The sequence below is a fragment of the Eschscholzia californica genome, unplaced genomic scaffold, assembly GCF_041429995.1.
Source record: "Eschscholzia californica isolate CP2 unplaced genomic scaffold, dmEscCali1.0.p SCAF_4, whole genome shotgun sequence".
NCBI classification, from domain to species: domain Eukaryota; kingdom Viridiplantae; phylum Streptophyta; class Magnoliopsida; order Ranunculales; family Papaveraceae; genus Eschscholzia; species Eschscholzia californica.
Genome location: NW_028238461.1, coordinates 6,564,890 through 6,582,244, shown reverse-complemented (window position 1 = coordinate 6,582,244; position 17,355 = coordinate 6,564,890). Strand labels below are relative to the sequence as shown.

The following is a 17,355-nucleotide window of genomic DNA, read 5'->3' as shown; positions in this document are numbered from 1 at the left end:
AAAAATGCGGTAACCATTTATTTTTTCACAAGACAAATTGAAAAATGTTGTAGCCAAAATGTTTGTGTTAGTTTGTCTATGTAAAATGCAAAAGAAAAAAATGCGAAATATTTTGGCAAAACAATGTCTAAGCAAAAAACGAATTTGTTCACAAATTTACAAATTGTTGAGACAAACTAAGATTTGTTCAGAAATTTACAAAATTGTCCAGAGCAAACCAATAATTGTTCAAAAATGTTCAAAAATTTTTTTGACATTGATTTGGGCGGAAAATTTCATTTTAGAGGGTAAAATTGTATTTTTACCTACTGGGTTTTTTCCTCATTATTATTTAGTATTGGGCCTGATTCTCTTTAACTTCCCCATTTTGGGCCTTATAATTACCGGCCCTTTCTCAAATGACCTTTAGTTTATGACAAGTTTTCCACTTAACCTACTAGTTTAGCGAAATTATCCATCTGGGCCCTTTTATTTCTTCTTTTCTGTCACAAGTCCATGAATGTTAAGTTTTTTATTCCCAATTTGCTATGTCAGTAATGACTTTTCAAAGTCGTTAATTTATTGTTTTATGCACAAATTTCAACACATTTTTGGGCCTTTTCTTTCAATTTTTCATCAATGTTCAATAGTACTTCAACGTGATTTATCCCTAACTCAACGTACCAAAAGCAAATTTGTTATCTCCAAAGAAGGAAATGTTGTTGAGACCCTTTATAACTTGTAAACCCATCACTCTTTAGATTTATAGAAAATTCGCTGGTATAATTTGGACGTTTTATGTCCTACTAAATATAACTAGCTACAACCATCTCAAACTAAGGGAAAATATAAAGAGAAACTAGTAATATACTTGGAATAATGATGAAATAGGAAGATAAAAGATCTTGAAAAGGGAATATTTAAACTACCCAATTAAAGCAAATAGGTTTTCGATTACTCTATGGCAAACAACATCACCCGAAGGTCAAGTATCAAGATCCAAATGAGAAAAACTGAGTAGATCTTAAAACAATGGCCAAAATTATAATAATAAGTAGTAAGATTTCACATTAAAAGACTTACATTTAAAATACCAAGTATCTGAAAAAAAGAGGAAAAACCCACTGAAACTGATAAAGCTGATGATTAGTTTGGGTACTATCTTTTGCTTCTTTTGTTTATTAGAACATGTTCGTATCCTTGGGGAGTTTAAGAGTGTAAAGAAAAAAAGCCACAGAGAAGAAGTGTTTGGTACTTTTCAAAGTCGTCACTGACAAAACAAAAGAGCATTTTGGAAATAGAAAGCATAACGTTAACAGTTGATGACAGAAAAGAAGAAAAAAAAAATGTTAGATGGGTATTTTTGCTAAACTAGAGCTAGGCGGAAGCTGGTCCTAAACTAGGGGGTCATTTAAGTATTTTTGCTGAACAGAGGGCTAGGCGGAAGCTGGTCATAAACTAGGATGCCAATTTGAGAAATAACCCTTCTCTTGAACTAGACATATTTCTTCTTTAGGGTTTCTTTGACAAACAAAAAGTTTAAGAGCAGAGGTTATTTTTGGATTTTTCAATGATTAGGAGAAAAGATCACTAGCTATATTGGTAGTATTTGTTTGAAGCACTCACATCAAAAGTGTCCTCCAAGATAATTAAGTAAATTATAGAGGGTTAAATCTTGACACTTGATAAATCGCCACCGTCAATTACCTCTCCAGAAATTCAATTTAGAAACACGGTGAAGATCTAACGGTATAAAATATGATTACATGATGATACAAATTAGGGTTGCGATTGACACGATCAGTGTGATCTTCTCTCTTTCTATAAACTTAATAAGATAACTGCTATAAAATTATTAAATTAACTGTAGAGAGAGAAAGATTGAGTAGAAAGAACTGAAAGAGGATATTGAGAGAGAGAAAAGGGTTTCGCGTTTCGATCTCCAGTTTCTAGTGAGAGAAAGTTAGAGAGAGAGAGAGAGAAGAAGAAGAAGAAGATAGTTCCGAGGGAGAGGAAGTATGAGTAGTCGAGGAGTAAACAGTAGTAACAGTGGTAGAGGGAATAACAATGGAGTTTCATCGATTCCAGCAGCATCAAGATCGATGGTACAAAGTTTGAAAGAGATTGTAAACTGTCCTGAACATGAGATCTACGCTATGCTTAAAGAATGTAATATGAACCCTGACGAAGCCGTTGAGAGGCTACTCACTCAAGGTTTAATCTTGTTATTTTTTTCTAGGGTTTTTGTTTCTGAAAGTGTCAGTGAAATTCCTATTTTTATTCTATTGTTCTGTTTTCTTGTGTTTCTTTTCTTTCGCATAACCTAGTTTGGGCTTTATTTATGATTTCTTTTTTTTTTGTTTATACATGATTTTAGGTATTAAGTTTTTCTTTATGTTGTTTTAGGGTTTTGTTTGTGGGGTTTTTTTGTTCTAAGAGATTAAAAGATAACCTCCCTAAATATTTGATTACGTTTCTTGTTTAATCTTCTAAAGAAACACTAGTAGTTTTTGGTTGTATTGTGACTAGTAAAGGTGGGATCTTTTGGTTGGAAAACCTTTTCTGTTGTTTGTATTGTTCTATCTTTTGCACATCTTGAGTTGATTTTTCGATCAGCATTGGCGAATACCAGTGGAACTTCAGAAGTTTTTCCAGCATGTTATGCCCATATTGCGGCAGTTATTCAATCAAATTTTTGTTTTTGTTGTTGGCCGACCCATTGATGCGTGTGAGTTGATTCACACTGCTCACCTTTGCTTTATAATTTGTGTGCGAACTTAGCATAAACGTGCACCCAATCTGCACAAAAGTCTTTAGGTAATTATAGGATGCCAATTGAGTGAACATCCTTTGACTCTTGGGTGCATAATTATCTCCCTAGTCATGATTCATGCCTAGATGCATCCTGGATTTGTTCTCAGTAATGCGTGCTCGTTAAATGTTTCCGTGCGAAATGCTAGTATCATTGATTTGTTTGAGAACAAACTTTAGGTATTTGACCTTCTCTGTTAATTAGAAACTGAGATTACTTTTAATACCTTCTGTTATTTGACCTTCATGTCGCAGTACTGGAGATATACAACTAGATAGTTTTGCCATCTCTTAATATAATACTATACGAAACTTGCAAGTTTTTCTTCTCATACCATCGTTCCTCAAAAGTTGTTAAGTTATTTGAATCTCAACCCTTATTTTTTGTTTTCAAGTGTGCCACACATGTATCAAGTTGATGGATTGTTGTGATATTTTTACTAATTAGTTGCTGCTTTTTGCGTTCTTGAACATGCTCATTGTGATTTAATTATTGGAGGCAGTAAACTAAATAAGGAGGTTAAAGGTGTGTAAGATATTGATTACGTGTAAGCCTTAAGCAAGGCTTATGCTTCTTGGCTACATTGAGGTTATTATTTTGCTTTATCATCGCTAATGCTTAAGGGTTCAAAAAACGAAATATAAGTTGGTCCTTGTTAATGAATTTTGTTGATTACTAGAATGAAAGTTTTCTGTTGAAACAATACTTAGTTCTGGATATGCTCTTTTCATCTTTCTCTATAATTTTTGTTGCTATGATTCTTAATGCTAAACCCCGGGGCTTTGTTATTTGTTGAAACAGATGCATGGAGTTAAAACTCTTCATTTGGTTTCTAATGTAGAGAGTGCAGTCTTATCTAATGTGATGTTTCTTTTCTTTGTAGATACTTTTCATCAGGTGAAGAGTAAAAGAGAAAAGAAGAAAGAGGTTGGTGCATGCAATATGTATTATGTTTGATGTAGTGTTTGTTAGGCTGATAATTTACCTTTGTGAACAAGTTTACATTGTTTTTAGATTTGTTGCTCTAGTGCCAGGGTTACTTCTTGATTGTCTTCAATTGAACTTACAACTTGGAGTGAAGGGGTTAAGCCAAAGTAACATATTAAATATGTTGCCATGGTGGATATAAACCATATAACTTTGTATTTTGTTTTCATGTGGTGTTTGTCTGCTTAATCATGTTGCTTTAACAGGACAGTTCACTTCTCTTGTCAATTACTAATACAAAGTTTTCAAAAAAAAAAAAATCCTTCAATGAAATACATAACTTATTTTTACCTTATGACCTTGCAACTTATCTTTTCATAAAATTGTTAAATTCATTTGCTTCTTGATGTATCAGACCAAGGAGACCCCGGAATCCCGATCCCGAGCTAGTAGCTCATCTAACCGTGGAGGTAAGGGTGCTGCAGACCGTAACACTGGACGTGGTGTGTCTGCTCAGTACAGCTCAACTGGTAGGGTTTGCAGTCATTCAATTTGAAGATTTTTCAGGTATATTCATTTGGTGGACCGTCAAGGGATACTTATAATCTGATTGCTTATTATGCCAGAATCTGGAACTTTGCATGGTAAACCCGCGGCCAGAAAAGAAAATGGGACAAATGCTTATCTGGGTTCTTCAACTTCTGGGTTGTCTGCGACAGGCACTAATATTACTCGACGTCCTGCATATCAAAGGTTAGTTCTATTAAAACTTCAAAATAGTAATAAAATATAAATGGGTTAGTTTATGCAAAACTTTTTATCTTTGGGTCCGTGGAGCAATCTTCCTGAGTTGTTTGACAAGGCTTGGGTTATATAATTCAGTTGTAATTGGAAGTGTTATTCTTTATGTGGTCAGTTGCAAGTAAAATTTTGTGTGCATGCAATCCTTACGTTTTTCTTATTCTTATTGGTTGCAGTGATTCTGTTGATGTTGAAAAGAAAGTGTCTGCAATGGGTTCTGGTGATATATTTTCTTCATCGCAACCTTCTCCAGGATATCAACCTGCGTGGGTGGGTGCTCCAGGTCAAGTATCACTGGCTGAGATTGTGAAAAGGGGAAAAGCTCAACCCAATGCTCCAAGCAGACCAATTTCGTCAGTCGATACTTCCTACTCCAGACATAATGCTATTCCACCAAATACTTCTTACTACAGTACCAAAGATCCTCTAGTTCCTACGTCTTTACCATCAGAAGCAATCAGTGATATCCATTCACTTCATGATCCTTCCTTTAAGGTTTCAGAGACAGTCCATGATGCAGGTGGTGCAGCAAGCCAGCATGCCCCTCAGGATGACTGGCCTTTGGAATCACCTTCTAACAACGAGGTGTATGGCGAACCATCCCTTTTATCTAATGATACTGATAGAACTGATCTACATCCGATTTCTGAATCAGATGAATTCAGAATAATAAGGGAAAATCTTAATGTTGAAAACCCCAATATGGAGTACACAGAATCTGCTCCTGCATCCAGTAGACATAGACATGATGATAATGACTCGTTCAATAATGTGAACTCCTACCAGCCTGACCATCATGAAGGTAATCACACATATTTAATTTTTTATTTGCTGTGTAGAGAAGTATTATAGTTGGAGAGGAAGTTTTTGGGTCCTTATCATAAAAGATGAAGTATTTTTTATTCAATGCATGGATACAAGTGTTTCTAAAAAATGGTCATTACTTGTGGTCCGTGGTAAAGCCCACTGCGGTGCCTTCTTCCTTATGTGGACAGGACGGCGTATGTACTTCCTCACCTCACTTTTCCCTTTCTGGTGGACTTAATGCCTCACCTTCTTTAGTTATTGCTTGATGGCGGCTACTTTTACAGTTTACTTGCTCGTCCCACTTAGTTATCTAATTCCTTTGTCCAAAAAATGCTAGATTACATTGAAACTACTGAAATGAACATTAGGAAAATTACATAAAAACGGACCCTCTACTCTGACTTTCAAAATCAAGGTCATGCTACCCTTTGTCTTTCGAGGTGATACTTGGCGACATCTTCCTCTGAAGATTTCTTGTGGTCTAGCAGTCTTTTCTATTTATATTCATTCTTTCGGTTCAAAAAGAAGAAGATCAAGGTCGTCCACTTTCCCTTGCGTGTATGGACTTGGTGATGATTCAAAGCTTAGTAATAGTTCAAGTTGAAGTCTTGAAAAAGAAGCTCCTTCAGCATCCTTAACTTATGCCTTCATTGATAAACTTCTAGAAAAGATAAATATCTCATGTAGCAGTGATCATTCCCTTCAGAAACCAGTTGATTTGAGTCGGCGATTTTATGAAGATCGGTTTGAGGAGTGTGTAACTAACTTTTTGATTCTTCTGAACTAAGCAGTTGATATTAATGAATATCCTTTCAGCTCTTTAACAATGATTCTTGTCTTTTCAGTTGATAGTGTCACTTTAGCAGTATCGGCAGCCACTGCTGATTTTCAGCAAATAAGTTTACAGGCAGACCCACCTGCAGAGGACAAGCCTGCTGTAAAGATTCCAAATCACCTACAAATCCCTAATGAAGACTGCATGCACTTGAGTTTTGGTAGTTTCAGACCTGGCATCAGTGCTACACATCCCGGGTCATTAGCACCCAAGTCCCATGAAACTACTTTAGAGAAGGTTTCTGCACAAACTGATGTTTCCTCAGTTGGCCACCCCGAAATCAGGTATAGCTTTTCTACTACTGTATAATTGTCGTGGGTAATTCCATGAAAATTTCTGTAAGAAAAGATAGAAATAGAGGAAAATAAACTATGTGACACCACACCTATGTGATTGTGGACTGTTATGACGTTTTGTGTGTTTTCTCCTTACAGAAATCCTGAACACTTCGGAGATGAGCAGTTCAGATCCACCACAGATGGGAATGTAGATCCTAGAATAAGTTCTGACTCACCTTCACCACAATTGGAGGTCATGAAGCAGGACACAACTGAACCTACACATGAACAGAACTTCAACTATGCAGCTTCAATGCCTGATTACAGATTTGAGAATAGTACACAGATGAATAATAGATTCTCTTATGCACACGCAAATCCTCAGATGCAAAATCTTGGCCCTTTCTCAGCTGAGATGGTAATAGTTATTTAGAACTTCAGATACTTGAAACTTCCAAAGTAATTTGTCAGAGATTTCTGGTTTTTACCATATTAATATACTTCTTCTCGTATCTTTATGGGTTTAGGTAGTCCCACTAGCTACTGTTTCAAGTTACTTGAGGATAGGCTTGGCCGCTTCGGAGTAACGGAGCCTGAGCCAATCCCAGTCCAAGCTTTATTTGTTTTTCCTGACTCGTTCCGCTCCTCGCATGCTCTTTATAGTTTTTCTGTGTCGAGTACTCCTTTTTCTTTTGCTCTATATAAGATACTCGGGTTGGATAATAGGTGTGTACACAGTTTGATAGGACTCTGACATCTCGTCAGGATACTTCAGTGGGTATAATATGAGAATTTGTTTGTAAATCTTGTATGTACTTGTGAACGGTCGTGTTAGGACTGTAAAATATCTCCCAAGAATCATATCATTTGTCTACAATGAAGCCAATTCTGATCCATAAGCATAATGGAGAAAAACAGAACCTAGCAACTATAACAAGAAATAGTGTTCGGCTCCAGTGATTTATTTACTTTTGAATTTATTGTTCTGCAAGCGTGTTTGTCTCGCTGAAACCATATTCACCTGACTTTGCACACACGTTTCGTGGTACAGCTCCCATATTCGAATTCTTTATTGGCTTCAAATGTTCAAGCTGCAAGGGAGTCTGATGTTTCTTACTCGCAATTTGCTTCGTCACAGTCAATGCCGACAAAATACAGCAATGCAGCGTCTTCTATTGGCGGCCCGACCGTTTCAATGCAGGAGGTTTGTTTCTCCTTGACTTCTCTCTCCTTAATTTTCTTTTTCAGTGGCTTGCTATACATGCTTAATGTGTTTCATGTTGCTTGGAGTTGAACTGCCGACGAGTCAAATGGTCAGTTCAAATTTAAAATACTGCTATTGAGACCAGATTATACGACCAATGTGACAGCTATATACATATTGTATTTTTCCCCTTTCTCTTGGAAAGTCAGAGACGTTAATTGATAAGGGCATCAGTCGGAGTCTTAATTTTTTTGCAATCCCAAATATTTGCCCAGAAGTTGCTTCTTTACTTGATGAGGCATCAGCATGTACTCATCAAATGCGATGACATGTTGCTAGATTATTAGATAATTTTACTCTTCAAAGCAAAAGTACAAGTAAATAACTCGCTTGGATTCATTGGAATGTTCAACTAGTGTCGTTATGTCTCTTTGTCATTTTCTTATTTGCATGTTTTTCTACAGACCTTGAAACCCAGCCTTTTCCCTACTTATCCGACTCAGCAAAACGTGCCTACTGCCAGCATTGCCACTGGACCAACAATTCCTCAACAGTTAATTCAAGCTTACAATTTGGGACAATTTTATCCTTTCGTGGCGCCTCCGAGCTATCATCACTACATGCCCTCTCATTTCCAGCAGATGTATGGAGGTAGTAGTGCATATCATGAAGCTCAGCCTGCAGTACCTAGTGGTGGAATGAAATACACTAAAAATGGTGTTCCTGTTAGCAACTTTCCCCAGACCGCTTCTATATCTGCTAACCACGGTGGTTTTGGGGGGTCAGTCAACATTCCTGGAAATTTTCAGTTAAATCAATCCACAAATCCGACAAGCTCAACCACTCTCTTCGATGATGTTATAAGCTCCCACTTCCGAGAGAACAACCATTTTGTTCCACAACAGGTAACGGAAAACAATTCTTTTTGGGTGAAAAGTGCTGTTTTTTTTCGAATTATTTTCTTGAGTTTGAGAAATAATGTTAGGGATTGCAATGTTCACAGAGCGATAGTTCAGCCCTACGGTTACAGCAGCAGGCAGCGGGTGCAAGATCACTCTCAGCTGTTCCGGCCAGTTCATATTACGGGCTCCAGGGTCAGAGTCTACAGCAGCATAGTGGATTTCGACAAGGTCAACAGCAGTCTTCACAGCATTACGGAAATCTAGGAGGATACAACCCTAACTACTCTTCTCATACAGGAGGAGGAATCTCGCAAGAACACCAAGGGCAGCACCAAACCCTAAATGATGGTTCCTTTGGTGGTTCTCAGGGGCATCAGCCATCTAAGCAATCACACCAGATGTGGCCGCAACACCCTTACTGATTGTTCTCCCGTTTCTTCAGATCCTTTATGAGTTAGGAAGTGGCTATTTGATACTTGTTTTTACAGTTTGATCAAGACATATTTATGAAGTTAGCAGTTTTCTGAATCTGATCGAACTGTTTATGCTTGAAAAAAGAAGAACTATAATGGCTGCTCTGCTGTGCTTTGGGGTTGTATTTGCTCTGGTATCTGTTTTCATAGTAGGAACAAGTTTGCTAATCTAATTTTGGTTTCGTTCTCTCGTTTGTTTTTAATGCGAGCTATGATTTCTTTTCTCTGAACATGAATTGTGACATCGGTAATATATCTAACCAAGTTCTCTTCTAATATGGTTCTATTTCGGAGGTATATTCGTAGTGTTAAGGGTTTGGGTTGTTTGTATTGCTTAGTCTCAAGGGACTGCAGTAATCATTTTTCGTGTAAGCCTGTTGAATCCCGATCTGATAGTGTGTGTATAAGTTATACGTTAGTTTTGTTCCCTTTCAAAGTTTCACATACTCAAGTTAAGCTCAAACCCATTTTAGATGAATTGTTGGATAAGAGAAGGGTATACATCTTGATGGCCTCCGAATAATTCTAAAATTGGGATCAGAATTTGTTACTTAGATGCCTAATTTGTTAATGAAATGAGTTCAAATGTGAAAGACGAATATAAAAGTCCTAAAAGAAACAATAAAGTATTTTTTTTTTTTGCTTTGGTAGAAGATTAGACTATTGACAAGTTATTGATCATAATGATGAATATGGACGATTATGGGATATATAGCCACTTTTCTTTGAGGTTTACTAGGAAACCTTTTTATGGTTCTTTTTGAAGAGGTAAAGGTATTTATTATGGTGAGTTCCTCACCTACTATAGCATTTTAATTACTCTAGGTTGCCCTTTGTCTTGAATATATGTATTGTTGTATTTGACTCTATTTGGTCTCCAATACTAAAATGAAATTAGTTAAGATAGGGTTTGATTGAGAAAATTTGATTTCTTCTTAACTATTTTCTTCACTCCGGCTAGGGTTGTTACCAATTTTTTCTTCTGATCTTCTTCCTCCTTCCACTGCCTCCACCGTCACTAACTTGTCACCACCACCACGGCACCACCTGATTCTCTGTCTCTCTAATGTGTATTTAGGAAGTAATGCCAAAAGGATTATAATATCGATCCAGTCCTTCCTCATCACTAAACACCATCTATCCAACTCTGTAATGCAACTTGATTCCGTGCCCCAACATATTGTAATGAATGTTTTCGACACAAACCCTCGGTCATAAGAGATTCGCACGAAATGCTAATAACATTTAAATATTTTACTTATGGGTAAAATAGATAAAAGTCATTTTCTATAACACTTAGAAGTGATATGAAAAAACAAACAATCGACAAGTCGTCCCACCAGTACAATGACCAAAACCTTTTGTGAGGAGACAAATGGTTTGTATCCATCACCAATTTGCCGATCCATACGTTTTAATCCAATTGTTGAAATTAAGTGAATATGAGGGAAACTATGTACTTTAAAGGGTTATTATGTTCATAATCAAGCACCTATCGGATGAGTCTTTAACGCTTTAGTGACAATCAATTGCTATAGTAAATGGAATGAAAAAAAATCTACCAGTGGCGAATACATTAACAAAACAGGCAAAAAAATCCAGAAGTAGATGACATTTTAACATCATAATTTGACATTAGAGAGATGGTCTTAAATAATGCAGCCCCACAGTCCATCATATATAGAAGGCAGATAATGGATAATTCTCTACCAAGTTAATTTTAGAAATTTTGAAAAAGAAATATAAGAAGCTAGGGATCCAATGAGACATTGTTTAATGGGGGCATTAGAGCTGACCAAATGACAGTCTACCAACCAAAAATGCTTTAGTAGTTAGATCTCCTGCTTGACTTTAATGAAACCTTTTCTTGCTTCAAAAGTAAAAGTTTGACTATGTCAAGATATGAAACTTCGACATCTTTAATAAATAATGGAGTTTTCCCTTAATCTAACACATGTTCCATTCACATGTTTCCATTAGGTGATCACACAGCCAAATACTAAAAGGTATAGACATTGCCATTGATTTACAACACACCCTCCCAAGACTATATCATAGTAGTGTGAATCGCGCTGATAACGTGTGTTGTGGCAACAATCTCACATTAGTAGTGAGACGGAGTGTGGTGCTCCTCTTAAGAGGTTAAGCACCCTTTCTTAGTGGGATTTTTTAGAACCGTAAGGCCTAAGTGTCGCAAAGCGGACAGTATCACGTGCAACTCAGAAGGCTGGTCCGCGTCATCCTATAACACAACATAGTTATTTAGAAGTCCAAGAGTTTTAGAAGTTTCTATATTTCATAATTCTTTTAGGTTAATAGCAATCAAGAAGAGTTTAGTTTATTTAGATTTTTTTCCTAGTCTGTATTTATCTAGAAGTCCTAAAACTCTATAAAAAGAGTTTACTCTGCCCTTGTTATTTACATCTTCGAAAATTGAATACTAGAAATTATCTTGATTGCAACTTCTTTTATAATTAATTTATCTTAAATTAGTTTAGTTTTTTTCAATTTTTTTAGTTTATCGTAATTCTAATGGCATGTTTCATTAATCTTTCGCTTCCGCAACAATCTACATCACACAACTACATTAATTAGTATGAGGTGGTCAGCCAAAAGAAACTACAAGTTCATACAAGCAGAAAGTGATAATCAATCTCCGATAAATCATGTTCATGATGCAATAAAGACCATTCAGTGGTGGGAAGATCATGAAATTAATCCCTCAATTCCATGAAATCAAATTCTCCTACATTCTGAGCACGAGCATGATCAGGCAGACAATTTAGTAAAATAGGCAAGAACTATTACCTAAAAAGATTTGGAAAGTTGTTCCCCATCCACTATCTCAATTATATTTCAGTTATATTGTATTTACCCTCTTATTTGTTAATATATGTGGTTTTAGCAACAAAAAAGAAAAAGAAGATTATAATCAATGTTGCAGAAAAAAAAATAAAACAATTCAATGTTGTAGTATTAGTTTTGTTTCGTAGTACAAAAACATTTATTCAAAGTAAGGGCGTACATAATTTTGGAGAAACATTTTGTGGATCTATGTAAAGACTTAGGGGGGGTAGTGGTTCAGGACATTGGAGGACACTCAGAGACAAAATGTTCCAGAGACATTTCAAGACATTTCGGGACATTTGTTCGTAGACAAAATGTCTTTATGGACATTTCAGGACATTTGATTCATAGACAAAATGTCTCAGAGACATTTCAAGACATTTGGTTCATGGACAAAATGTCCTGGGGACATTTCAACATATTGAATCCATGGACAAAATGTGTAGTGGATATTATTATTATTATTATTATTATTATTATTATTATTATTATTATTATTATTATTATTATTTATTATTATTATTATTATTATTATTATTATCTCATCATTGAAGGATAATTGATAGACATTTATTATTTTAATATTATCATTATTGTCAAACCATATGAAATAATATATTTGTACTCATGTTTCAATAATATATTTTTCGACTTTTGTGGACATCTGTGGATATCTGAGGACATTGATGGCAGTTGGTAGACATTTATTATTTTAATGTAATCATTATTGTCTAATCATACGAAATAAATTTGCCCTACTACTTTGAAAATATATTTTTCGACTTTCGTAGACATCCGTGAATATCTGTGGACATTGATAGATATTTAGTTGATATTTATTATTTTTAATATTATTACTGTCTTACCATATGAAATAAAAAAAAATTAATTAATATTTCCAAATATATATTTTTCGACTTTCGTAGACATCTGTAGATATCTGTGGACATTGATGGACAATTGGTAAATATTTATTATTTAATATAGTTAAATATTAATATAATAATAATAATATAATATAATATAATATAATATATAATATAATATAATATAATATAATATAATATAATATAATATAATATAATATAATATAATATAATATAATGTAATGTAATGTAATATAATATAATATAATATAATATAATATAATATAATATAATATAATATAATATAATATAATATAATATAATATAATATAATATAATATAATATAATACAATATAATATAATATAATATAATATAATATAATATAATATAATATAATATAATGTAATATAATATAATATAATATAATATAATGTAATAATAATACAATAATATAGTAATATAATAATAAGATAATATTATAATAATATGATTTGATAATAATTATTATTTTTATTACCTTCCTTACTCAAATATATAATAATAATAATAATAATAATAATAATAATAATAATAATAATAGTAATAATAATAATAGTAATAATAGTAATAATACAATAATGTAGTAATATAATAATAAGATAATATTATTATAATATGATTTGGTAATAATAATTATTTTTATTATCTTCCTTACTCAAATGTCCCCAAGTGTCTTCCATATTTTGAGAGACATTTTCTCTCCAAAAGCTCTCCAAATTTACACTAAAATGTCTCCAAATGTCCCCAAAAACAATTTGTCTTGAAATGTCCCTAATTTCGTGTCCCGAACGAATAACACAGACATTTGAAATGTCTCCAACCAATAACACGGACATTTGGAGACATTTGAAATGTCCCCAACCAATAACACGGACATTTGGGGACATTTCAAATGTCCCCAACCAATAACACGGACATTGGGGGACATGAAAATGTCCCCCAATGTCCCCAACCACTACCCCCCCCCCCCCCCCCCCCCTTATAGAGTTTTTAAGTCATTTCTATTCTACCCAAGTTGGATCGACCGTGTTAGGTAACTTCCAACTATTTAAGTTGGTGAGATTACCAATATAAGAAAGAATTCAAACTATTAAGGGGGGGGTAGTGGTTCAGGACATTAGAGGACACTCAGAGACAAAATGTTCCAGAGACATTTCAAGACATTTCGGGACATTTGTCCGTAGACAAAATGTCTTTATGGACATTTCAGGACATTTGATTCATAGACAAAATGTCTCAGAGACATTTCAAGACATTTGGTTCATGGACAAAATGTCCTGGGGACATTTCAACATATTGAATCCATGGACAAAATGTGTAGTGGATATTATTATTATTTATTATTATTATTATTATTATTATTATTATTATTATTATTATTATTATTATTATTATTATTATTATTATTATTATTATTATCTCATCATTGAAGGATAATTGATAGACATTTATTATTTTAATATTATCATTATTGTCAAACCATATGAAATAATATATTTGTACTCATGTTTCAATAATATATTTTTCGACTTTTGTGGACATCTGTGGATATCTGAGGACATTGATGGCAGTTGGTAGACATTTATTATTTTAATGTAATCATTATTGTCTAATCATACGAAATAAATTTGCCCTACTACTTTGAAAATATATTTTTCGACTTTCGTAGACATCCGTTAATATCTGTGGACATTGATAGATATTAGTTGATATTTATTATTTTTAATATTATTACTGTCTTACCATATGAAATAAAAAAAATTAATTAATATTTCCAAATATATATTTTTCGACTTTCGTAGACATCTGTAGATATCTGTGGACATTGATGGACAATTGGTAAATATTTATTATTTAATATAGTTAAATATTAATATAATAATAATAATAATAATAATATAATATAATATAATATAATATAATATAATATAATATAATATAATATAATATAATATAATATAATATAATATAATATAATATAATATAATATAATATAATATAATATAATATAATATAATATAATATAATATAATATAATATAATATAATATAATATAATATAATATAATATAATATAATATAATATAATATAATATAATATAATATAATATAATATAATATAATATAATATATTATATTATAATATAATATAATATAATATAATATAATATAATATAATATAATATAATATAATAATTATTATTTTTATTACCTTCCTTATTCAAATATATAATAATAATAATAATAATAATAATAATAATAATAATAATAATAATACTAATAGTAATAATAATAATAATACAATAATGTAGTAATATAATAATAAGATAATATTATTATAATATGATTTGGTAATAATAATTATTTTTATTATCTTCCTTACTCAAATGTCCCCAAGTGTCTTCCATATTTTGAGAGACATTTTCTCTCCAAAAGCTCTCCAAATTTACACTAAAATGTCTCCAAATGTCCCCAAAAACAATTTGTCTTCAAATGTCCCTAATTTCGTGTCCCGAACGAATAACACAGACATTTGGAGACATTTGAAATGTCTCCAACCAATAACACGGACATTTGAGGACATTTGGAGACATTTGAAATGTCCCCAACCAATAACACGGACATTTGGGGACATTTCAAATGTCCCCAACCAATAACACGGACATTGGGGGACATGAAAATGTCCCCCAATGTCCCCAACCACTACCCCCCCCCTAAGTATCATCACTACATAATGATTAAGAATACTATTAATAACACTAATATTTTTTTATAAATTCTTGGTTTCACCATTTTAGAGTTTAGGGTTTATGCTTTAAGAGTGGGAAAGGGAGTTAATATCTTTTGTTTGTGTTGATTGATTGGTAGGATGAGTTTACACAATTGAAGGAGGATTATGATTGTGATGACTCAATTCATAAGAGTGGTCAAACCTAACACAAAAAAAGCTATCTCTATTTGATGGGGACCCCTAAAAACAAGGACAAATACCAAATTTGTATAGGACATAATCTAGTCAATAATCTCACACCATTCTTCCTATTTTTTCTTGTACTTTATTAGGGCTGGCTTGTCAAATTGATTAGCTAGGTCAAAGGTGATAATCAGACTTGATTAGTAATTTGATTCATTAACCCATCTAACAGTAATTCATAATAATAGTTTACCACCACCCATTTACTTGATCGTCTCTAATCATTTCATCATTTTATTATGAAACTGGAGCATCTTTAAGTAAAAAATTGATTTTTTAGATTGTTGATTACTCTAAGATTCTACAGAGTTCCGTCTGACTAATATATTATTTGCATGGCTAATGGCTTGATGTTTTTTAGACCAATTTATACCAACACAATTTATTTTCTGTATATCCTTCTTGCATAATGTGACATGAACATATTAGAAGTATGGGATAAACGTATCAGCATATCACTTTAACGACTTATTCAAAAACCAATTAGCTACTCATGAGCAGAGAAAGTGCATAGCCAGCCACGACAAATAAACTACTGTTTAGAAATGGGTTCAGTCCCAAAATCCTCCTTTTAAATTTATTTTGTGTATCAAGACAAACACAACCCTAAATCATAAGTATATTTTAATAACCTATGTTCAGAACTTACATAATATCTGTGATTGAGTGACTAAAACCTAAATTTCAAAATCATTAACCACTGTTTACAATTGGAATCAAATTCAATTAGATGAAGGTGTGTAGGGCCCATGCATATAGTGATAATGAAACATTTCTAACCAATAAAGGGTATTATAGGATTGTAGGCTAGATATGTTAGACTAAAACTTAGGTAACACGTTTACCTCTAATAATTGTATAGTTGAAATTAATAATATTATCAATTATAACCAACTTTATTTTCAATTATTTTAATTTATTGATATGATACGACCAATTTCACTTCACCTATATCTATATACTAATATTTTAATTATCACAATCTAAAGTTATGGCCTTTTTATCTTTAGTGACTTTTTTTTTTTTATCTTGAGATAACTTTCGTCTTGACTGAGATTTCTATTCATAGATTTCACTATTGAGATCCTCCAATTTTGGTATGTCTCCGATGCAAATCTCTAAAATTGTTTTGCTCACTTAAGACATGATAATTCTTTTAAAGAAATATTTAGTTATTTTGAAGATGTATGAAATTTTGATTTCTATTGGTCTAAATTTAAAAAATGATGATCGAACAACTAGAGTTATCTCAAGATGCTCTTGAGGTATCTCTATCTAACCACCGCCATATCATCTTAGAGATCCGGATTGATTTTTACATTTGAGTACATTTCTAAGAAAAAAAAATCAAAAAATCTTATGCGGCACTTGGAATTTCTAAGACTGAATATTGCATTGGAGATGCTTTAAAACGATCTGAAGGGATATTATATGACCTTTAATGCCCAAAATATATAACAGTTATAGTTGTGTTTTACTTTTGTAAATCTCATGTTAGCCCTATACTAAACTAAGAAGGGCTAGGGAGAGCACTTAGACAATTCACTTTGAATAGAGGGAAGTCGAAAAAGCTTTGTGTTTCTTTCGGTCCCCTTATGCTGCCACCACAG

The 17,355-nt window shown here is 32.9% G+C and overlaps 1 protein-coding gene across 1 annotated transcript; it reads left to right on the top strand.

The window, feature by feature from the left end:
- Positions 1-1,866: 1,866 nt before the first annotated feature.
- LOC147542072 (uncharacterized) lies at positions 1,867-9,205 on the top strand. The gene is made up of 10 exons (XM_086633102.1): positions 1,867-2,193; positions 3,675-3,718; positions 4,134-4,248; positions 4,345-4,471; positions 4,696-5,321; positions 6,172-6,445; positions 6,596-6,857; positions 7,491-7,643; positions 8,108-8,548; positions 8,647-9,205. Exons 1-10 carry the CDS (start codon positions 1,998-2,000, stop codon positions 8,965-8,967), a joined length of 2,559 nt encoding a protein of 852 aa, XP_086489228.1. The 5' UTR covers positions 1,867-1,997; the 3' UTR covers positions 8,968-9,205.
- Positions 9,206-17,355: the final 8,150 nt, after the last annotated feature.